The sequence below is a fragment of the Pangasianodon hypophthalmus genome, chromosome 6, assembly GCF_027358585.1.
Source record: "Pangasianodon hypophthalmus isolate fPanHyp1 chromosome 6, fPanHyp1.pri, whole genome shotgun sequence".
In the NCBI taxonomy this organism is placed as follows: Eukaryota; Metazoa; Chordata; class Actinopteri; order Siluriformes; family Pangasiidae; genus Pangasianodon; species Pangasianodon hypophthalmus.
In genome coordinates, this window is record NC_069715.1 from 13,670,128 (window position 1) to 13,694,801 (window position 24,674).

General features: G+C 38.0%; 1 protein-coding gene across 6 annotated transcripts; it reads left to right on the forward strand.

Moving 5' to 3' along the window:
• The first annotated feature begins 42 nt into the window (after window positions 1-42).
• On the forward strand, window positions 43-23,661 carry slc24a1 (solute carrier family 24 member 1). Of its 6 annotated transcripts, none has more exons than XM_026927137.3 (11): window positions 43-495; window positions 1,057-2,260; window positions 9,299-9,361; window positions 9,683-9,791; window positions 11,815-11,865; window positions 16,164-16,247; window positions 16,906-17,003; window positions 17,946-18,221; window positions 19,002-19,091; window positions 19,237-19,403; window positions 21,774-23,661. In XM_026927137.3, exons 2-11 carry the CDS (start codon window positions 1,208-1,210, stop codon window positions 22,021-22,023), a joined length of 2,241 nt encoding a protein of 746 aa, XP_026782938.1. In that variant the 5' UTR covers window positions 43-495; window positions 1,057-1,207; the 3' UTR covers window positions 22,024-23,661. The 6 variants fall into 6 exon arrangements, with proteins under 6 accessions (XP_026782938.1, XP_026782939.1, XP_026782940.1 ...); XM_026927138.3 differs by having other exon boundaries at window positions 9,683-9,785; XM_026927139.3 differs by lacking the exon at window positions 11,815-11,865.
• Window positions 23,662-24,674: the final 1,013 nt, after the last annotated feature.

Genomic DNA, 24,674 nt, shown 5'->3' on the forward strand with positions numbered 1-24,674 from the left:
GAGAGAGAGAGAGAATGTATTAAAGATGAAGCATTTGTAGCAACTGAAAGGCAATACATCTACGCAGTCTATTACTGATAAATATTTCAGCCAGTTTATTTTGCTGGCGAAGCTTATTAGAGCATTCCATAGAAATCTGTCCAAAGTTTAGTTTACAGCTTTCTACATTATTACATTTTTCTTTCCAGTCAGTTTTTATTCATTTTATTTTGACAATTTAAAAATGAACAATTAAAATACAAGAGATCAAAATAATTGGGATGAAAATGGTTTAAGACATAGGTTAATGAGAGTGTAGGGAGACAGTACAGATAATCTTCTTAAAAAGACTTCAGGTATTAGGTATTATGCTGATCCACGGTGGAGAGCTGTCCTGCTGTGCGTCCCAGTTGCCCTGAGCTGCTGTGCGCAGTGTGCGAGTGTGTGAGCGCCGGAGCTCTGCGTTCAGCCCAGCTGTTCATCAGCACCGCGCCACGGACACCACCGCACCGCTCCGTAAGTACACCTCTCTCCATACACCTCTCTCCATACACCTCTCTCCATACACCTCTCTCATCACCTCTCTCCATACACCTCTCTCATCACCTCTCTTACAAATATCAGATTCACAAAAATCTGTTTCCACTCATTCATACCCGATGAAATGTGCTCGTAATCTGCTCATATTATCCTAGGCTATGCGTAAAAAAGTAAAAGAATAGATATCCACCTGTAGTTGCTACTGACTGAGGATCATCAGGCTATCTAATCGATTTAGATTTGTCTAATAAACAACAAATGAAGTGCCACTTAATAGAGAAAATGCATGTACACCCACATCAATTTAATGGTTTCCTTTGTCTTTCAGTAGCTGTTTCCTCTATAATTGTTATAGAGATTATTGCTCTATAAATAAGCAGTTAAATCAATTTCATGTTTTTGTCATTTTTTTTACACACTAAAGCACCGTGTCTGTTTGCATAGTCAGACTATTTGTCACTAAAATGCTATAATTGACATGCAAGCAGGTCTACACACAGAAACCTGTTGCTTAAAGCTTATGCCCATTGTTTGCAGCGAGAGACCTGGGAGATGAATCCTCCAATCCTGAGAGAATGAGATGGTCCACTCTGTGACAGGCCCCTTCACACCCCATCATAACCTGGTGGGACACACTGGGATATATTGTCTGGGACAAGAGCAACTCCCTTAGGAAACGCAGTGCAAAATGTATCTAACTCGTAGAAAGAGACTTCAGCTGACCCGGATTATACTTCTCTTGTCTGGGGTTTTGCTTTGTTGTATATACCAACTAACTGTTAGAACCAGATTACAAGGACCCTGGCCAGAACCTCAGATTGGAGAAAATGCCGAAGTTGACCATGAAGATGTTACTGAAGGACTGGTAGTGAAACCAGGAGTAGCAGCTAAGCTGACCACCGCTGCTGTGGAAGAAGGTATATCAACTCATACAGCGCATAAACCAGACACAACTGCATCCACTGCCCCTCTGAGAACCGAGAGAGCTGAAACAACGGCGTTACATCCGGTGACCACTACAAACAGGACAATTGTCCGCTGCATCTATGTAGATCCACACCTTCCAAAGCCCACTCCAGTTCCTTCTCCAGCACCTGAACCCACTCACCCTACACCCACAATCACCATCTCCGGCCCTGCAGAGCCCCCTCACGTAAAGGGCGAATACCCTCAGGACATCTTCTCCATTGAAGAACGACGGAAAGGCTGGGTGTGTCTGCACATCTTTGGGATGATATACATGTTTGTTTCTTTGGCCATTGTGTGTGATGAGTTCTTTGTCCCTACTCTTGGTGTCCTCACTAAAAAGTTGGCGATCTCAGATGACGTTGCTGGAGCAACATTCATGGCAGCTGGAGGCTCTGCTCCTGAACTCTTCACCTCCTTGATTGGTGTCTTTATCTCACACAGCAACGTGGGTATTGGAACTATTGTAGGGTCAGCTGTATTTAACATCCTTTTTGTAATAGGAATGTGTGCTTTGTTCTCCCGGGAGATGCTCTATCTCACCTGGTGGCCTCTCTTCAGAGACGTGTCCTTCTACATCTTAGATCTGATCATGCTCATCATCTTCTTCTTGGACAATACCATCATGTGGTGGGAGAGCATAATGCTGGTGGGTGGTTATGCAGTCTACGTCTACTTCATGAAATACAACGTCCAGATTGAGCATGCATTCAAGTCTCAGCTCCGCAGGCACAAGAACATCGTCAAAGTCATCCCAATCGAGGAGCCTGAGAAGGTGTGTCCTCATTGTTTATTGTTTTTTGGGGTTAATTAAGAAAGTCTCTTCACAGTTTAGACTAAATAGAGGCCTGCTAAGGTAGTGTATTCAAGCAGTCTAATTTAGTTATAATCAGTGAGCCATAGAACAAGATTGGGTTTGTTTTATATTACACACTTGGACTCTTCTTAAAGACCTTTATTGACACAGTGCAAGAAAAATGCATTCCAAAAAATATGCAAATCATAATTTGTTCAGTTCTGTCTAATAGGTATTATGCAACTGTATTATAACATTGTCCAGCACAGACAACAGTAAAATTCGATTGTCCTATGTATATTCATTAAACAGACATGCACATTTGACAGCCTTTGATGAGACAAAATGAAAAGGATCTCTTGTGTTTGTGCAAGCGAGACCTTACTAATGAGCCGTCCTGCCATTTGTGACGTAGCTCACACAGACTGACAGTGAGAATCCAATAAATATTAATAAAATGTTAGTTACAATATGTTTACAAGCTCCCCTCCTCAACCTCACTTTCACTCTCAGCTTAGACACTGTGGTTAGTGGTTGCTTTGGAGAGATCAGCACTCACATTAATCTACCATAATGTTTTTACGAACACGCACACATGCACACACTTGAGACGAAGATTAGAAGTAATACAGAAAAGGTTCACCTTAAATAATTTGTCGAACTGAGAAATAATAATGCTTATTGAAAAAACATTATATTGGCAACCTTTTGTTTGTGCATTAGAGGTTTTTTTTTTTCAAGTTTAACAGTTCTTGTACTGAATTATCCTTAAAGCTTGTAGAAGTTAAAGTGTATTTGCTATAACATGATAGCTGTAGATTCACATGACCATAAAAGACATTTTCTTAGTATATTTATTTAATTAGACTTGATAAATTAAAGTCAGTTGTGCACCCAGGGTGTCAGCACATACACCCTTTTTAAGCCCTGATACTATTTTCCTCTGCTAGCTGAAATAAAGCCATTCTCACTGTTAACCCTAATCCTATCAGGCTGTGCTCTGTCCAAACTGTGTAACATATAGCATGTTTAAGTTAGCTAAGTGTGACTAGAGCTTATATAGTGTTAAAAGGGTATAAGAAGGCTTACAAGTTTGTCAAGCTCTTGTATCTGAGTAGATCTCAACCCAGTGGCACATATTTAACACTGATGATTACTTAAGGAATAAAACACTGCAGGGCATGCTGTTATAGGAAAATAATTAACATGGGGTGCTTTTATTCCTCTTATACCACAGCAGTATGTCAACAATTAAAAATTAATATTTAATAATGAATTACTTTTAACCAATTATACTATTTTCTGTTACCATTTATATTATGTTTACTTCATACCACAGCACTACTGAATGCTTGATTCTGATTGATCAGAATGTATTTATTAATGTTCTATAACACAGCTTGGGCAGTATTGCCAGCAAATGATAGGTTTATATTAATGAGCTTGTTCTAATACCTTATAGGTTTTATAGTAACAACTCATTCACAAGAACTTGGAGGACATTGTATAATCTAAGGCTAATAATAAATGGATAAATAATAATAATAAATGGAAAAAAACAGTTGTTATTTAAGAAAATGAAACGTTGATTTGATGAAACTTTCAGTAAAGAGAGTCTTGGGGAGAGTGTGAGTGTAAAGAGTGTGATGGAAGGAGTCTTTAGTGGCTGTGCTTTGTAAAGATCAGTACGTTTTTTGCCACAAGTGAGCGTTCAGGACAGAGGTAATTAATAAATTAAAATGTGTAATCATTGGCAGATTGGTGTGGCATAAGAGGAATAAAACACTTCAGCATCTTCTAGGACAATCATACATTTCAGGCTGTATCACACCACCAAGTCATGTATTCATTTCCCATAACAGCAAGTCCTGTTGTGTTTTATTCATTACACAGATAGTTTCCATTGCCATATTACTGAAAAACTCCTCCGTACTGTAGACTTCCCTGTGACATAAAATCATTGACTGTTACAATGTGTGGACACCTGAGACTCCTTCCATAAATGTTAAATAAAATGTCTCTTTACAGAAAGCTCCACCGTATCAACGATTATGCATTTTATTTTGTTCAAATAACAACAAAAAATCCATTTATTAATTGTCTTAAATTATGTGGAGCATGCGTCCACCATACAAGTCCCTGTGAATTAGTTGTTACTAGAACAAGAGCATTATTTAAACCTATGATATGAATTTTAGCCAGCACTATTGTCAGAGCTGCAGTTATAGAAATTTAATCAATACCTTCTGACTAATCGAATTCACAAATTGAACAGTGCTGTACAGAACAGATTATAGGAAAATTAACAGGGAAATTGTACTTACGGTAGCATATCCCCTAATCAGCGCAAGTACTTTATATTAAATAAGCTGCTTTATTATCCTTAATGTGCAGTATTTGAAATTGTCAAATGTAGAATTCTACCTAATACTACTTAGGTTGTGGGCACACTGAGTGGTCAGATATGAAGCTCACGGGACAAAGAAAGACCACATTCATGAACTTTTGATGCTGTGGGATGAATTTACCGCATCTACCTGGTCAGGGTTGCAGTGGTTTAAATTTCACTATTAGTTTGTTAATATTTTGGGAAACAGAGTTAACTAACTTTGTTAGAAAACAAACAAAAATAATGACTGCAATAGACTGGGATTTAAAAAAAACAGTCCATCTCCAGTAGAGACCAATTATGAACTCACTTGTAGAGAGAGAGAGAGAGAATAAAAGTGTTACTGTGTGATGGCGACTTATTGGTTAAGCCTTTGGGGTACTGATGTGAAGGTTGTGAGTTCAAATCCTAGCAACATCAAACTCCCACAGTTGGGTCCTTGCGCAAGGCCCCAAACCTTCATTCATTCAGCTAAGCTTCATCATATAACACATCTATTACTTCAGTGTGACTGTCACATTCACTGAGCCTAAGGTGGAAGAGCAAAACCTCTTGGTTGCTCCACTGTGATCTCACAGCATGCTACTGTGTTGTCTCACGTCTATCTGGGGTGGCTACACACATCTCTAAGGCTAATAGAGTTAGCCCATTAACTCTAGCTAGCTAAAATACAGCGTCGAGAACAAAACTGTCATTTCTTCTCACTTCTCACTCTCACCCAATGTATGTATGTTCTATTTTATTACCTAATCTGTATTTTTTGTTCTCCAGTAAGTCAAAAACACTAGGCATTAGTGTTAGCACACTTGCTAATACATAGAGAAATAAATATAAGTTACACAGAGAGGGTGAGTAGATGCCCCAGATGACATTTGCCCCAATATAACAAAATTTAAAATACAAAATATAAAGAAATAAACAACTAATGTTAGTCACTAGCTGGTCCACAGCCTGTGTTTACTAGTTAAACCAATTTTTCATCAGATGACTACCATTTATCATTCACTAGCTTCCCACAGGATGGGAAAAAAAAACATCATTACCCCTTTTCCTTTACAGTTTAATATCAGACTTTTTCACTCACTCTTTTTCTCCCCTGATTTGCTGCCAGCTGTTATTGGCATATAATGTATATGAACAAATCTCCTGCCAATTCTGACCCATTATGTCTGACACAGTGCTGACTGTAAATTACCACTACAGGATTGTCAGAGTGACTCACGCCAGCTCAGGAACATCAGATTATAGAGTCCTTTTTTGGTCCTTTTTTGCACTTTTAACACACACTTTTAATGCCTAGCTTTAAAGCTCAGGATGTTTTCTGAAATCTGTGTGCTTAAACATAAGAAAGCATATAAGGAAATGTATATATATATATATATATATATATATATATATATATAGGTACAGGGGCTAGGGTGGCTCAGTGGTTAATGTTCTTGGTTACTGATCAGAAAGTTGGGGGCTCAAGTACTAACACTACCTAAGAAGCTAGGATATGCAAAGAGAAGAATTTTTGTGTACTGTAATGTATATTGTGACAAATAAAGGCCTTCTTCTTTGGGTTCCCTGGTGGATTAGTGGCTAGCATGTGGCACTCTCACCACCGTGGCCCGGGTCAGGGAACCAATCCCACGGTCAGTGCACTCTCAGTGCTGGTCCCAAGCCTGGAAAATGGAGAGGGTTGTGACAGGAAGGGCATCCAGTGTAAAACTTGTGCCAGAATCAAAATATCCCGATGGTTGATCCGCTGTGGCAACCCTGAACGGGAGCAGCTGAAAAAAGAAACAAAAGGTTCTCTTCTTCATATAAAGATGCTTTTTAAAACAAGAATTGTAATTTGAGCCTGACTTTCCTATCTGATAAGTAAAGGCTTGACTTCAAGGTAGATGCTTAGTGCTTTACCATAAGTGAACTTTTAAAATTTCTTAAAGGTGCAATATTCAGTTTCTTTTGTTCCTTTCTTGTAAAATAACCTTGATTATATGTAGAACATGATTTAAAACAAAAAACAAACAAACAAACAAAAAAGCTATGGATTAAGCTGTGACCTTAGAAAAAGTATATTAAGTTGCTGAGAAAACTCATTTGGAAAACGGATTTCCGGTCCATTGTGCTTGTTTGTATTTGGATGCGCTTCCTCTCGAGTCATTTTATAGACACTCTCCAGGCCACCATAGATCCTTGGGGTGGAGTTTTATGAACATGGGTGGGAATGGGCTTTAGGGGTTAAACATTCAAATGTCAAACCCATCTAACCTATAGACCTAATATTGAAAAAAGACTAACCTAAATAATGCACCTTTAACAGCTAATTCAAATGTGTTTTATTAAATTATTACTACATGTGTATATACAGTAATCATCTATAACATTAAATCCACTGACACGTGAAGTGAATAACATTGATTATCTAATTACAATGGCACCTGTCAATGGGTGGGATATATTACGCAGCAAGTGAACAGTCAGTTCTCAAAGTTGATGTGTTGGAAGCAGGAAAAATTGGCAAGTGTAAGGATCTGACGACTTTGACACGGGCCAAATTGTGATGGCTAGATGACTGGGTCAGAGCATCTCCAAAACAGCAGGTCTTGTGGGGTGTTCCCGGTATGCAGTGGTTAGTACCTACCAAAAGTGGTTCAAGGAAGGACAACCAGTGACCCAGGGCTTATTGATGCTTGTGAGGAGAGAAGGCTAGCCCGTCTGTTCCAATCCCACAGAAGAGCTACTGCAGCACAAATTGCTGAAAAAGTTAATACTGGCTATGATAGAAAGGTGTCAGAACACACAGTGCATTACAGCTTGCTGCGTATGGGGCTGTGTAGCCACAGACCGGTCAGAGTGCCCAAGCTGAGCCCCGTCCACTGCTGAAAGCACCTACAATAGGCACAGGAGCATCAGAGCTGGACCATGGAGCAAAGGACGAAAGTGATGTAGTCTGATGAATCATGTTTTCTTTTACATTATTTGGACGGCCGGGTGCGGGTGCGTCGCTTACCTGGGCAAGGGATGGCACCAGGATGCACTATGGGAAGAAGACAAGCTGGCAGGGGAAGTGTGATGCTCTGTCCAATGTTCTGCTGGGAAACCTTAGGTTCTGGCATCCATGTGGATGTTATTTTGAAACATACAACCTACCTAATCATTGTTGTAGACCAAGTACACCTCTTCACGGCAATGGTATTCCGTAATGGCAGTGGCCTCTTTCAGCAGGATAGTGCACCCTGCCACACTGCGAAAATTGTTCAAGAATGGTTTGAGGAACATGACAAAACATTCAAGGTGTTGCCTCCAAATTCCCCAGATTTCAATCCAATCGAGCATCTGTGGGATGTGCTGCTAACATCTTGGTGCCAGATACCACAGCACACCTTCAGAGGTCTTGTGGAGTCCATGCCTTGACAGGTCAGAGCTGTTTAGGAGGCACAAGGGGGACCTACTCAATATTAGGCAGGTGGTTTTAATGTTACACCTGATCAGTGTATGGTATTTGGTATTTGGGAGTAAACATGAAGGACATTTCCAAGAATCAGTACTACATGCAGCCAAATTGTTGATATGGATAATCCAAACCTCATAAAGGAATAGGACACAGATGTAGGGGGAAAACTACTTTGCATACAGGGGACACACAACTACGTCTGTAAATGTGTGTAAAGGGCAGTGAAGCACTGGAGCCAAAAGGAGCAGGAAGGAATTTCTATACCATGGTGTAAATGCTTATTGATTTAAGTTTAAGTATTACTGTCTGAACAGAAACATAACTAAGAACACATATGAGAAAGATATCTGCTCTAGTGCAGGGACGTGCATTTGTGCATTAAAAAATAATACAATAAAAAGAGCTACATAATAAACTATCCATTCTGTAAGTATCTCAATATCTCAGAGAAATATCTGATCCCTTAAAGAATGTCTCAGAACACCTCCCTTATGTACTCATTCTTATGAGCATAGGTGATGGTGCATGATTTGAAACAGATTTCAAATTTATCTGGAATAGTAAAAATTGTGCAATGTGAAGTTGGGTTAAGGTTAGATATTTGCATTTTATCAGTTACATAGCTGATATTAGGGTTTATCTATTTGAACATGGTATTAGTTGATTTGTGGTTTGAGGATCTGATTAACTGATGTCTGGACAGTTCCATCTTTGTTCATGTGATATATATCGATATGATTATACTAATAAATGAGTCAACTAGATAATTCGATGATATAGAAATGGTTGATATTAAGTACCTACTAGGAAATATTTGACATTTCACCAGATGATTTCAATGCCACACAAACTGATTTTCTCAAATAACTATAATAATTGTGTAGACATCTAAACGTGATGCATTTTTTTGATACATATAATGTTGAAATTGCTTAGACCTATCACTGTCGACTACAGTGATTTGTGCTCTCTTGAGATTCAGGAGATTCAATTACACTACCAATTTAACTGATCCCATTTCAACCTCTGAGGACATGTGAACTTAATTATTCATCATCATTGCATCTAATTACAAACATGTATTTTTTTCATATGAATTGGAATTGAAAAGAAGAAATTATTCTCAGTTTCTGTGACTTTGGTCTTCTGTAATCGTTGTTCTGTAAATCATTGTTTCTCACAGGAAAATGGGACATCAGTTGATGATAATTCCACTCCTGAACCAGAGGACAAGAATCGATTAAAGGTAATAAAAAAATAGTTAAAATGAAGAAAAGCGAAATATTTCTCATACCATCAAAAAGAAACAAAATAAATCAAATGGGCAAAATGCACAGAATTTAGAGTCATCTATGTTAGATGTGTGATGAGTTTCACATGTCCTATTGTATGAATATGGGATTCTTATTCTGAGTAAAGCTACCACTGTTTTCCAACAGTGCCTTTATGCTTTTGTAAATCATATTTATTTACTAGCTCTTTTGACATTATGAGAATGAATGCTACCTATCTTCATCTTTCATGTGTCTGTGTGAAATTAAATGTATGTCTGTATCCCTATCTTCAGCTTAAGCCCATACTACAACGAGGGGGCAGTTCAGCATCTTTGCATAACAGCACCATGAGAAACACCATTTTCCAGCTCATGATTCACACACTGGATCCTTTGGGTGAGGGTAAGAGCACTTCAGTGATACATCCCTTTATAAAAGGAAGCCACTTAGCATAAATTGTAGAAGTCATGTGGCCTTTTAAATAATGGTGTATCCAGTAAAGCTGCGAACCATGATTCATGGTCATCTGATCTGATGGTGATGAAAGACAAGATTTTGGAAGAGGCAAGGTATATATTCTAATTTTCAAGACTAATAAAAATGTTCTTTTCATAAGTTATAGATTTTTCGAGGAGAAACCAAAAAATGTAAAACAATCCCACAGACAATGTCATTTAGATATATTGTAAAGGAAGCAATTCTGACTTAATAAGCAACATAATCAGTAAAACTGTCATTCTGGTTAACTTGACACTGTTCAAGCAAGAGAAGAAATACTGAAAAATCAGCATCATATTATTTTTAAGCTTAGGTTTTGGTTTGCATCCTGTGCATTTAGCTTTTTAATACATAATAAGATATTCAACACGATCTTTGATTAAAGTAGCCATTTCTGTAGATAAACAGTGAAATATGCCAAGGTGTGATACAAGGGAGTCCCTTTGCCCTTCACTGAGTAAAATGGATTAGCAAAGCGTTTCAAGCGAAGGCAGCACTAAGTCCAGATTGAGACTAAGCAGATAAATGCCTCTCTCAGTCTATGGAGTGATGAGTGATTCAGGTAGGGAAGCAGCGATGGAAATGACTCATAAGAATAGTCATGGTTCTGTGGCATTTTATCTTGTCACACCACTGAACACGCCAGCATAAATGTGCTGGGTCATTTTATATACTGATTATGCGGATTTATGAGCTGTAAAATAATCACAATATTTTCATATCATACTAAGATTACTAGTTATATATCTTGACTCCACAAGAGCTAGACACTTAATTTTGCATGAAAATCCCATGGCTTGTCAATGCAGCAGTACAGTAGTTTCATTAAATTCTTGTAAAACCACCCTGCAGTTGTAATTTTGAGATGCTTCACAAATGACAAGAGAAAACAATGCACATGGAGGTAAAAGTGATTAGTTATACAATAAAACTATCCATTACTCTCATATCATGGGAGTTTATTATTATTATTATTATTATTTATTATTATTATTTATTTATTTGCACACAAGTATGCAGTGAGCTATACATAAACGCCAGAATAAAACACAGACTGAGCTTGCCAGGGTTAAGCCATGTTCATCCAGTGTGCATTTAAGCTGATCTCCATGGAAGCTGGCCTAGGGGTCAGTGGTAAGGGGAGAGGAGAGGCGTTAAAGGTCTCTAGTATCTGGTGACCTTAACCTCATCCTCAAGCAGTGGTGGTGCAGCTGCAGCCTCATGGTCCTTGCTCAAGCTGCCAGCCCTGGGCTGCTCCAGCATATTAAGCTGCTTTGATAGAGCTCATAAAAGCTGGCTGAGAGCCAGCCTCCAGCAGCGCAATCCCTTTATCTTATCAGGGCTCTCCCTTATTCATACACAACAGATACAGCACACCTGCTACATAGCACTTCACATGACCCACTTTGTGTAATTGTTATCTCCGTTAATGCATACAGTATGGAGTTTCTCTCATGACCAGCCTGGGGAAGGGCAAGAAGGGTAGTGTGCAGCTCTTTAGATGTATATAACACCACTACACTGGCCAGCATGGAAAACTAGGCTTTAAACCTGAATCTCTATGTAGAGCACTCTTCTGCATTGTTAAGCAACAATACCACTGTTATTTTGAAGATTTTGAAGTGCTGAATAATTCATTCATAATCCTACGTCTTATTCAGAGATGGGGGCTGGGTTTTAACTCACATGGTTCGTGCATTTGTTGTATTACACGTGTGCTTTTGATTCTTCCAGTATTGCACCATCATGAAAATTAAAAATTACAGAAATAGCTGTTACATGATTTAAGCAAGTTGACATGAGTTGACTCAATATTATAGATGAAATTCGTCACATACTGTATGTGTAGGTCAGGGGAGGTACAAAATCGTTTAAAGATGCTATTGTGTTCTTTTCAAAAGCATTCATATGAATCTCTGCTTATTAGACTCAGTGGTAAATGGGGGTACAAAGCCCAGCAGCTCTTTGGGAAGTAAAGGTAAGATGTTGGGGTGTGCTGCTATGCCCATGTTATTGTGGATGTTTGTGCTGTGATTGCTATGTTGGTGTTGCAATGAAATAATGATGTTTTTAACTGCACTTGTTTTATGAGCTTATATGTGAGTTGTATATTCATGGTAATGGAGCCAGACAGTTGAAATTCCACAGCATATGCAGTATAAAAGAAGTATTTTCAAATATCTGCCATCTACAGTCAGGTCCAGATATATTGAAAATGAACAAAAAGGCTGTTTAAAAATGAACAACATAGATAATATGATACAAGGCACATTCGGGAATGATGCATGCTTTTATTATAGTGACACTGTATATACAGGTCAAAATTACTGGTGCAGCTTCCCTGATGGATATCAACAAGAGATTTTTTTTGTCTTTTAAAGCTCCAATCAATATGTGATGCAGCCCACTATATTATTTCAGCAGCAGATTTTTAAAATAATCTTATCCTTGCTGTTTTGGCTACCCCTGGAAATCTATTTATTTAAACTGCAGAACACATTTGGAGAGTCAGGTTTCCAAGTGGAACCTTCTTATATTTTTTTAAATATCTTATATAAATACTTTAGTTTTATGCTCAGATTCTCTTCAATTCACACATACTAGTCAAGTCAAGTCAATTCAAGTGGCTTTATTGTCATTTCAACCATATACAGCTAGTTAGTACACAGTGAAACAAAACAATGTTCCTCCAGGACCAAAGTGCTACATAAAACAAACACAGAACTACAGGAGACTACATATATTTTACATAAAGTGCACAGTGCAAACATGTGCAGACAGCACAAGACAGTACAAAACTACCAAAACAAGACAATGGGCACAGTAAGTTACAGTGCAGCACTGACTAGTACACAATTCTAGTAGAAAATGAATCAGATGACAGCAGTGCAAACGTATAACAATATAAGTTGCCGTAAATGTAAACATAAGTAGTAGCAGCCAAGTAGAGAGTATAAAGACTATATACAGTATATTATAACTATTGTAGCAGCAGAAATTCTTACTATTCTTTACTTAAATGCATTCATTTTTAAAATATAAATAGTTGCTACAAAGCATTGTTTTGTTTTGTTTTTTATTTTTGTTATTATATTATTATACTGAAAGGTCCTGTGAAAAAAGTGCAGTGCAAAAATTATAATGCAGTCTCCAGTTAGTTTTTCTTTGTAACTTAATATTTGTGTTTGCCAAATTTTCTAACTTCAATTTTAATGTCCATATATGTCTGTTATGCTATGAAGATGAACATCCATTTGATACATTAAGCTAACACAGAGATAGGTGATGATAGATAATGAAAGAGTTTCATATATGGTATAACCTTTTATACCACAGCACTGTTGAATTCTTAAATCTGATGGGTCAGAAGGTGACAGCGGTGACTGACAATAGTGCTAGCTGCAGTTCAAATCACAAGTTTATGTTAATGTGCTCATTCTAATATATCATCATTTCTATAGTAAAAACCTAGGAAGGAACTTGTATGGTGGATGCTCCATGTAATCAAATGAGTAAACAGAGTTAAAAATTATGTTGCTATTTAACAAAGAAAAAGGTATAATCAGTGAAATGGCTGATATAAGCTTTCTGTAACATTTATGGAAGGAGTCAGTGTCAACACTTTGTAACACTCTTCAGGACAGAAGAATTTGTTCTTTCTGTGTTCTTGGTAACATGACAAGCTGCATTTTTCTGACTCTTCAAGATAGAGAAATAAAGAGGGACTGGTGAGGGAACAACTGTTTTATAGCTATTATAAAGTAAGTGATAACATTCTTGTGAACATTCCACAACATTAAATGTAACTATAAATGATTAAAAAGCATGATATGTCATTCATAATTAAAGTATAAATTCTAACTGTTTGTTGCTGTGGTAAAAGAGGAATAAAATACACCAGGACATGCTGTTATTGGACAGTGTCTGGCCCTGTCACACAACTCCAGCACTGATTATTTTCCTGTAATAGCATGCCCTGTTGTGTTTTATTCTTCATCTAAATATTATGGAAGGAGGAAATAAATGCAACCAATAATTAGTCCGTTAAGAGGGGTTTGACCAGAATTTCATTGCCATTTTAATGCACCAATAATTTTGACACATTCAGTATGTTTCAAAAAGATACAGTGAATATAAAAAGTCTACACACCCCTTTTTAAAATTGCAGGTGTCTGTGATTAAAAAAAGAAACCAAGATAATTCCTGTCAGATGTTTTTCCACCTTTAATGTGGTATAGCAATCAACAAAATTCAAGTGAAAAACAAATAGAAAGGTTTTAGGAAAAAGAAGAAAAAGAAACAATGTACAATAACCTGGTTGCACAAGTGTGGAGCATGTGACTTTGCTCAGCATTAACCAATCACATTAAAACTCATGTGCAAAAGTAATTATCATATGCCTGTCATGAATAAAGTGATTCTGATGAACCCAAAATAAAGATCATCTGTTTCTGTAGGATTTTCTTTGACACCTTGGGTTCATCCAACTGCTGAAGCCATGGTCCGCAAAGAGATTACAAAGCATGTACGGGATCTCATTGTCAAAAAGTATCAATCAGGAGAGGATTACAAAAGAACTTTTTGAAACATTAGACATATCATAGAACACTGTGAAGGCCATCATCAACAAGTGGAGAAAATGGGGCACCACAGTAACATTACCAAGAACAGGATGTCCAAAACACAAGACAAAAACTTATCAGAGAGGCTGCCAAGAGACCAGCACCAACATTAAAGGAGCTGCAGGAATATCTGGCAAGTACTGGTCACTCCTCACATGTGACAGTTCTTCACATGTCTGGGTTATGGGGAAGGGTGGCTAGACAGAAGCCCCTTTCTCACAAAATTCTTTTTCCAAGCCCACCTAAATTACCCTAAACCGTGTGGCAGAATGTGTTATCATCTGATGAGACCCAGGTAGAACTCTTTGGCCATCCATTTTGGCAAAAACCTGCAGGCTTCTCTTAGACAACTGAAGGTGAAGAAAAATCTCACCTTCCAGCATGATAACTATCTATCTATTAAATCTATCTATCAAATTGCAGGAGATCCCCTAGTAATTTGATAGATCTAGAGCATTTTCCAATGGTTGAATAAAGTGGAATAAAATTGCCAAATCAGGAAGTTGGTAGACTCAAAATGACTACCCAAAATGGTTAAGTGCTGAATTACAAGCAAAAGCTGCTTTAACAAAGTATTAGTTAAGTGGTGTTCACCAGGTTATTGTAAGTTTTTTTCTTCTTTTCCAACTAAAATGTTTTTATTTGTTTTTCACTTGGGTTTTCACATGACATGATTTATCTTGGTTTTATTATTATTAGTTTTTTATATCAAAAAACCTGCAGTTTTAACAGGGGTGTGTTGAGTTTTTATATTCACTGTAGCTGTCATTTGTATTATTATATTTATCACAATAAAAGCATGTTTTCCCCATGTTTTATCCTATATGTTCTGTTCGGCCCAAAATGACCCATTATACAACAGTTAGTTCCGGACCACTAATTTGAGTGGATAAGCGTTCCAAGAGTGCTGATATTTAGCATAACATCACTGGTGCCTTTCGCTGTTTGTATCACTCCGCGTGTCTGTTTGCTACTTAAATTTTCAACTCTAGCAATAGTTCATTACATTGAAACCATTGCTACACTTACTACAGCTTGTCACGCAATGCTCTATCCAGCTGTGGCTTCTTTGGGAACTATTTTTGTTGATGGCCTATGGCCGATTCCCATCCATGCTGATATTCACTAAAACAGCACTCTTGCTTGTGCGCTATCGCTTAATTATAAGTGACAATACTAAAAATGAAACATATAACGGTTCTTGGCTGAGTCTAAAAGACAATCATGATGAACAATCATACAATCAAATTTATATTACAGAAATTATGTCCAACTAATGACAAGGTGTAACAAAGCACCGTGATTTGTGCCACCTTGTTTATGTGATTGTTGGGTGTTTGTAAATCTGAAACAAAAAAACATTTGTGAGTATATTTGCTCTTCGGGTTATCTTCCTTTCAATTCCAATTACACATTCATTCATTCAGTCATTCATTTAGACATTCACTGAGATAAAGAAATTTATCTGTATTGCTATAAAACCTAAGTATGTATCCTGGGTTAATGTCAAAATGTAAATTATTACTAATTAGAACAGAACAGAAGGGTTAAACATAACATTATCTGTGCTGTTGCATTCAGCTTTTTTTACTTACCTTTATTAGGTGCCTTAAGTCTAGACCTGACTGTATATTTCACTTCTTTTGGTTTGCAGTGAAGTTTAAAGACAAGGCTCAGATTTTGAACAACATGGCCAGGGGAAAAGTAGAGGGAAAAGAGAAGGAAAAATCGGGCAAAGGTGAGCTCCGGTATTCCACCATGTTATCATAGTGTCCTAGTAAACAGTGTGTTATTGTGGTTGCGCAGAGGTTTGTCTACAGGTTTGAATTTCATTGGTCGATCTAGCAAGTGAGCTCGGCTGCTTATTTACACTGCTGATTAATGTGGCATTTGCAGAAACAGCAGCACACCAGCTGGGACCTGGATGAAAGGTGGCCAGAGAGGACTCTGCCAGTAGCTTTGTTTTTGTAGTCCATGTCTGTTTGTTCAGTCTGTTTGTTCAGAAGATCTTTACACATTGGCTATCATAATAATTGAGCTTATTTTCATGAATTAAGTATGAGACTCAGGATCTCTGCAAATGATAAAAGCTGCCATGATAATATTATTCCACTACAACCCCATTTCCAAAAAAAGTTGGGAAGCTGTGTAAAATGTAAATAAAAACAGAATGCAGTGTTTTGCAAATCAGCATCCCGACTTTTTTGGAAACAGGGTTGTAGAAACATCTATTACTTTCTTTAAAAAACAACTAGATCTGAGAGTCATTCAGTGATGTCATCAGTGACAAATCAATAGTTGACTGTGCCGATGAAAATATAAGTGCATTAATCACAGGCTGCTTAGTTTATTTGTTTTCTTGAGTTTGGCCTTCATATGATGGTGAAACTTCACAGGTGATGATAGTAAAACAGAGGAGACTAAGGAATCCAAAGAGCCAGCAGGCGCACCATCTAACAAGGCAGACACCAAGGAAAAGCCAGAGGGACAGAAGGTGGGCAAAACAACTGGGATGAAGCAGAGACATTAAATGATATACATTCACCATCCACTTTAATAGGAACACCTGTGCACCTGCTCATGTATGCAGTTATCCAAACATGCTGATACAGGTCAAGAGCTTCAGTGAATGTTCACATCAAACATCAGAATGGGGAAAAAGTGTGTTCTCTGTGATCTCTGTGCATGGGCTGATTTGAGTACTTCAGAAACTGTTGATCTCCAGGGATTTTCACACACAAAAGTTTCTAGAGTTTCCACAGAATGGTGCAAAAACAAACAAACAAAAAAGCATCCTGTGAGTGGAGGGTCAGCAGTCTGAAACACCTTACTGATGAGAGAGATCAGAGGAGAATGACCAGGAGAATGACCAGACTGGTTTGAGCTGACAGGAAGTCTGTAATAACTCAAATAAGCACTCTTTACAACCATGGTGAGCAGAAAAGCATCTCAGAACACACAACACATCAAACCTTGATGTGGATGGGCTACAATAGCAGAAGACCACATCAGGGTCCACTCCTGTCAGTGGTGAGCCCATGATAGCCTCAGATTCCTGTTCATGGCTGACAGGAGTAGAACCTGATGTTGTCTTCTGCTGTTGTAGCCCATCCACCTCAAGGTTTGATGTTTTGTGCATGCTGAGATGCTTTTCTGCTCACCAAGGTTGTAAAGAGTGATTATTCGAATTACTATATCCTTCCTGAAAGCTCGAACCAGTCTGGCCATTTCCCTATGACTTCTCTTATCGACAAGGTGTTTCCACGCACAGAACTGACACTCACTCTGTCAGTAACATTGTGCTACTGCCACATGATTGAATGATTGGATAACTGCATAAATGAGCAGATGTATAGTTGTTCCTATTAAAGTGGACGGTGAGTGTATATTAGCCATTTAAACTTCCAGCTCTGTCTCTGTTTCTCTCTTTCTGCAGGAGGAGAAGGAGGCAGCAGGAGGAGAAGGAGGGGGCTCAGAGGGATCGGAAGGCTCAGATGACAGTGATGATGACAGTGAGGAAGACAGTGATGAGGACAGTGATGATGAAGATGAAGATCAGGAAGAGGGAGGCACGGAGGATGAAGATGGAGAGGAAAAAGATGAGCCTCTGTCCTTGGAGTGGCCAGACACCAGACGGAAACAAGCCACATACCTATTCCTTCTACCCATTGTCTTTCCTTTGTGGCTCACTGTACCGGATGTCAGAAACCCAGTAAATCCAAATAATGCCTTAAACTGAGTCACTTCAGTTAAGCAATGCTTCAGCTTATAGCTTTGTTAGCAGTCCCTGGTTAGAGTTTTAAAGTAGAGGTGTGTGTGGAATTGTTTTTTCATCCTGCTCCTGCCCACTTCTGAAGGAATTCAGACCAATCCTGCTCCTGCAGTTATGTTTGTACCCACCCCTGATTTTTTTAATGAACCTAGTGGGTTTTATTTCCCAAAATATAAACACATAAATAATTTAAATCCCAGTGACCCTGACCAGGATAAAGCAGTTACTGAGGATTGGTGAATGAATGAATCAATGAATCCAATTACGGGTTGCAACAAAGGATCATTTGATTTGATTTGGCACAGTTTTTATGCCGGATGCTTTTCCTGATGCAACCCTCCCCAGTTTTATCTGGGTTTGGGACCGGCACTGGGAGTGCAATGTCATGTGCAGGGGTTGGTTCCCTAGCCAGGAATCCAACCTGGGCTGAGGCAGTGAGAGTGCCATGGTCTAAGCACTAGTATTCCAGTGACCCATACTTGACCACCCTAATGAAAGTAAAAATCAACAACTCCCACAACGTTCTGCAGGATCACAGTCTTGATGCACACCTCTATTTTAAACGAATATTCCAGCCAACATTAAATGTTAGCTAGCAATCTTATTAAATATTTGGATTTGAGCATTCTTGAAATCAAGTAATACTTTAGAGTGGTCTGAGACAGGTTAAGAAGCTCTGTTTTCTGGTCTGTTTGTCTCATTGATCATTGTCCTTTATAGGCATCCAAGAAGTACTTTGTCATTACCTTCCTGGGTTCTATAGTATGGATTGCTATTTTCTCCTATCTCATGGTGTGGTGGGCGCATCAGGTCAGTTTATACACATTTGCCTTCTAGTTTAGGTTCCATTTATACTGGAATGTCAGTAAAACAGTGACATGGAATTTAATATCGTGGAATATTCATAACAAAGAATCCATCACAATGGAGTCTTACTTGTATTTTTTCCTCAAAGGTGGGTGAAACCATTGGCATTTCAGAGGAGATAATGGGTCTCACCATTCTGGCAGCTGGTACATCCATCCCTGACCTAATCACCAGTGTGATTGTAGCTCGCAAAGGCCTGGGAGACATGGCTGTTTCCAGCTCTGTAGGCAGCAACATATTTGATATCACTGTGGGGTAAGTCACCAAGGCATGTATGGCATAAGTGGGTGGCTTTTAAATAGCAGTTCCTAAATTAAGAGCCAGTCTTTTTGAATTCCTTGAAGTGAATGGAAATTACTGTCATACAACAATAAATTATATTGTAGAACCCTTTGTACTGAACTGTGGGATTGTGTCAATTTCAGTTGTGACTCTGTCCAAGTGTGAACTTCTTGGGTCAGAGCAGCAATCTTGTTGAGGGACTCTGATATCAATATCAGAAATGGATATTGGTGGAGCTGGAGTTTGTATTTATGTGAAACTGCCATCAGGACCTACTGATCTGATCTGATAGCTACTACCCAAATAGTTCACTTCTTAGAACTTGTCCCATGAGGTCAAAGGGAGATGCTTGCTAGGGGCTTGTGGGCATAATATTATGTCTAGCATTCATGCAAACTTGACAGGCTTTTGGGGGAACTGGAACGGTGAAAGGCAGACTAACCACTCTTGGCATCATGTGTAAATTTGTTTGACAACCCATACCCTGGCCTGGGTTGCAATGTGTCGAGCAACTCCCCAACAGAGGGATCAGCATCTGCAGTGTTTATTCCAATACTATCAGTAGAATGGCTAACATATTGCCATATGTAATCTAAAATTATAAGCTCTTCCTAGCATGTCATCAGTGAATCTTCATTCAGTGCTTGGAAAGTGCACATCTGGGCATAGAGTTTGTCTGCTTAGACCACCATACAATGCAGGTATCAACAGTAGGCATGTGGCCCAGGCTGATCTTCTTGTGGTCTGTAAATCTAGCAAAAAATGTGTGCCCCTAAGCCCTGGCACAATTGAGCTGTCAGTCCAAAAACCATTTAAAGATCTCAATAAAATACAGTCCATTTTATGAAGAGAATGAGGGGTGAATGGTTGGAACCAGACACCACGCCCAGTGTGGCTTATGTAGCAGGTTCAGCAGTGAAACAGTGAGGGAAACCTAGCCGTCTAGGTTGGCAGTGCTAGTCATTGGCCCAATAACTGGTATATTGCATTGGAGTGTGGAAAAATCTCTGATAACGTATAATGCCAAAAAAAATGATAACACCATGGGAGGACCAAACCTGGTGGAGGGAAGAGGGCAAAATGGAGGGAACCAAGTACATCCCATTTTGTGCATTAATGGAGTACATGTAACTTAGCAGGCTCAGGGAGAGTGTGTGGTATGGCACACTAGTGGCACGTATGAACAGACCCACTGGTCCGGCTAGATTGTCTGAATGATCAGGTGATGGTGCAGAGGGAACCAACCCCAGCAGAAGAAAGAGGTGTTAACTTAACAGCAAAGTTATGCCATAAGGAAACTAGCTAAAAGTTAAGTGTTAAATATCCCATATTCTATAGAATAGAATTAACAAATTTTACAAACTGTCTTACAACTGGGTGGCATGAAAAAGTTAATATGGCAGTAAGTCAGTAAGTATCTGATTTTAAATCAGATGTAGTTAAATAGGCTGGATATAAACTCAAGTACATCTAGAATTATCTTCAAAATGTAGTACAACTTTGTAGTAATATGCACTACTGGTGAGTGGTGGAATGTATTTAAAGCTATAATGTGCAGGATTTTTTTTTTTTGTTAAAATAAAAGCATTATTGAGCCAGGGGACAAAAATACTCTGAAACATGATGTTCCTGAACTGTTGTGAGTTGCTCTGACAATGCTGTGATATTTATAATTGTAACAGTAATTCACAGTCAGAGCTGCCAGGTTTGAATTGGTGGCAACACACACTTAATAGACCATACCCTACGTTATTGTGCCTCAAACTAGTTTTAGCTAAAGAAAGAACCATTCCTAAATTTCTGGTATGAATTAACACAGAACCACAGGCATCAGAAACCTGTCTTTGAGCCATATAGCTCATCAGCCTAAAAACACACAAAGCTATGTGGACAGCTTGTAAACTCTGTAGACCAGCATGATCAGTATGCTGTCAGATCATAACAGATAGTCTTTCTACTTCAACAAGACCTTGTGTTTTAGCTAGTGACTAGTGTTAGCCAGCTGTCTTGCTACTGAGGGCTTTGTGCTATGTCAATGTCCTTCTAGCAAAGTCTATCCACTTGGTGGCCATCTTGGTAAATCATCCAGGCAGTTATTTTTAGTTTTAACCCCCTAAATCTGTACTGTAACAGCCTCTACTAAAAAGCTAAAGCATACAAAGACATTCTAGATAATTCTGTGCTTTCAGCTTTGTAGCAGCAGTTTGGGGAAGGCTCACATATGGGTCAGATGGTCAGGTGTCCACATACCTTTGGTCATATAGTGTATATACCAGAAATTGATAGACATCATTCAATTGATAGACATCATTCAATTAAAGTTGAATTCCCCTGTGTCTACAGGTTGCCAGTGCCCTGGTTAATGTACTCCTTCTTCCATGGACTGGCACCTGTGGCTGTCAGCAGCAATGGACTTTTCTGTGCCATCGTGCTGCTCTTCCTCATGCTCCTCTTTGTGATCATCTCCATCGCAGTCTGCAAGTGGAGGATGAATAAAATGCTGGGCTTCACCATGTTCATGCTCTACTTTGTGTTCCTTGTGCTCAGTGTTATGCTGGAGGACCGTATAATTATCTGTCCAGTGTCAATTTGAGCAACACATTGACTCCCAGTCTCTACTGAAATGGCTAACATTCCAGTTGTAATCAGTTATTTGTCCTGTTCTATTTCATCCCTCCTAACATCCCGGGGAGATGACACCTTCTTGTGCATGTGTGCATGCATGCCAAGACCTTTCAACAATGTCACGAAGTGATGTATGATGCAGTGTTTACAATATGTACTGCTGTAATACATTTTTCCCATTTTCTTCGCACCTCGTACGCATATCAGACCAGATGTATACCATATGGAGCTATTCACCTAGCAGCTTGTGACTATGGCCAGAGCTATAGGTTTCCTGTCATTTAAAGCTTGAGAGAGCTGTCTGTCATCCCATTTTATCTCTTTTGCCTTGGTTAGTGTATTTTTCATACATTCCTCATGTCTTTTTGTCTTTTTATTTAAAGACAAAAAGGTTTCAGGGAAGGACAACTGAATGACAGCATTACTTATTCCAAATATTGTGTCATACATCACTTTGTGACCTTGTGGTTATCTTTTGGTTATCCGGGATTCATAGAACAACAGTTACATATAGTATGTATCTATTGTTTAACACTGCTGCTTGTGTAACACTGCATTAGACATCTTTGTAGTGTTGCTCTCGGGAAAAGCTAAATAACCCAGATACATTCACAGTTGAGTCTATCATTTTATCTCTCACAAACAAGTAAGATGACTATGGTGAGCCACTGTGCAACACACCACATGGTGGCATCTTATGCATTTTTTTAGTAGCTGGTTTAAGCCTTTCAGTTAGTCGCTAATGCTGGTTAATTTTTGTGCACACAATTTCCAGTACATCATACTTGAAGTATTCTGTGTTGTACAATACAGTCATGTATATTTCCCCTTGTTCAGTCCACAGTGAATTTTAAAATATACTATTAACATTCAAAATTTCTACCCTAATTTACTACAGATGCACACATTTGTATAGATATTTGATATATAGTGAATGTATGGTTTGGTTTTTGGATTATATGTTTATGTATGCAGAACTAAATTGTAGTAATAGCTGTATTATGCTCTTTCTTAGATGCCAATATTAGCATTCTGGCAAATAATGTTTCACATGTTTTTGTGTATTGTGTGTGTGCAGACACTTTTGTCAGGGTCTCAATTTAGTAGCATCTGTTTAACATACTCTTAAAAGCATAGACCTGCATTTTTTGCATTGACTTCACATATTTCTTTTTTTGTTTAATCAATTGTATCATGCAAATACATTATTCCAAAGGCAGTAGTCCTTTAGAAAGAATAATGAAATTCAATGAATTGTTTACTGTAAAGTATGTAATTTACACTCATACTGCAATGGAATTATTTTTGTAAAATGGATTACTACAACACGAGAACATCATAATTTGTGCTTGTACAACACATTTTTCCTTTTTCAAGTTTGAAATAGCTACCTGCAAGAAAGTAGTCTTGTGTATTAGTCTTTGTTTATTAATGTTCTAATAAGTAAATAAAAAAACCAGATTATTCTGCTATGGGAGTAAAACCAAATAATGAGGGAAAATGGTCCGTCGACGGTGCGATAAACGGTGTTCCAAAAGTACCATGTTTATCACTCTCTCACTCAGTTTTCCTCTCTCTATTTCTAATAAATGTGTTTCAAAGACAACATTGACCATTCAAGTGAGTTTATTTACAGTTATAAACAGCTTTTGCAGATCCCAACTTGATCTGGCGAAATAAGGACTATACAATATTAACAGGAATAAACACAAGAAATGATATGTGTAAAACACATTGGGCCACAACAGTACTTTAGCTTACAAAAATCATTTCATAAACCAACTTTCAACAATATTGAAATTATTACACATACTGAAATATAATTTTAAGTGGCTTGCCACTCAAAACACCAGTTAGATTTTAGTGATGCAGATAAGGATTTAGGATATAGAAAACAGGCAAAATCATGAATGGCAGTGTCAGGGCATCAAATTTTATAAATCTGCACAGCATCTGGTCAAAATGATTAGACTATAATTCTTTGGAGTGGTATTCTTCATTATAGCTAACATCTCACACTATGTGTAATGCATACAATGCATAATATGTAACAGTTCATAACTGTAGACTGTGTAATAATACAATAAAGTAATAAAGTGTAGCTTAAATTAATATTACCAATTAATATTACCAAAGCAAATTAAGTTAGATTAAGCTATGTAAATATATATTTGCTGCAGCTAACATTTAAATTCATCACTCAGATATAACAGACTTGCTCATGTGCTCTTTATATCTGTAAATTTTGTCTCAGGTACCATAATTTCGTACCATTTCAAATTGTACCATAAACATATATTAAATAAAATGTGAAAAAAATTATTGAAATCAAACGCTCCAACAGCAGAAAGCTGCCAATTTGTAAACATGTCTATATTTGTACATGTGGATTTAACTTTTGCGTAATGCTAAAATGATGCCACTAGCTCATGTCCTACATAAAGACATTTAAAAGAAAAGAAAAGAAAAATATTGAAAACATGGCAACTGTCTGAGAGGACCTTACTAAGTATTCCCTTAATGTGTTTAGTAAGATGCCAAACTGTCCATATGTATGTTTTAATCTAAAACAATTCTAAAATAAATGCACCAGCTTATGTGGGCAAGGAAATTATTTGT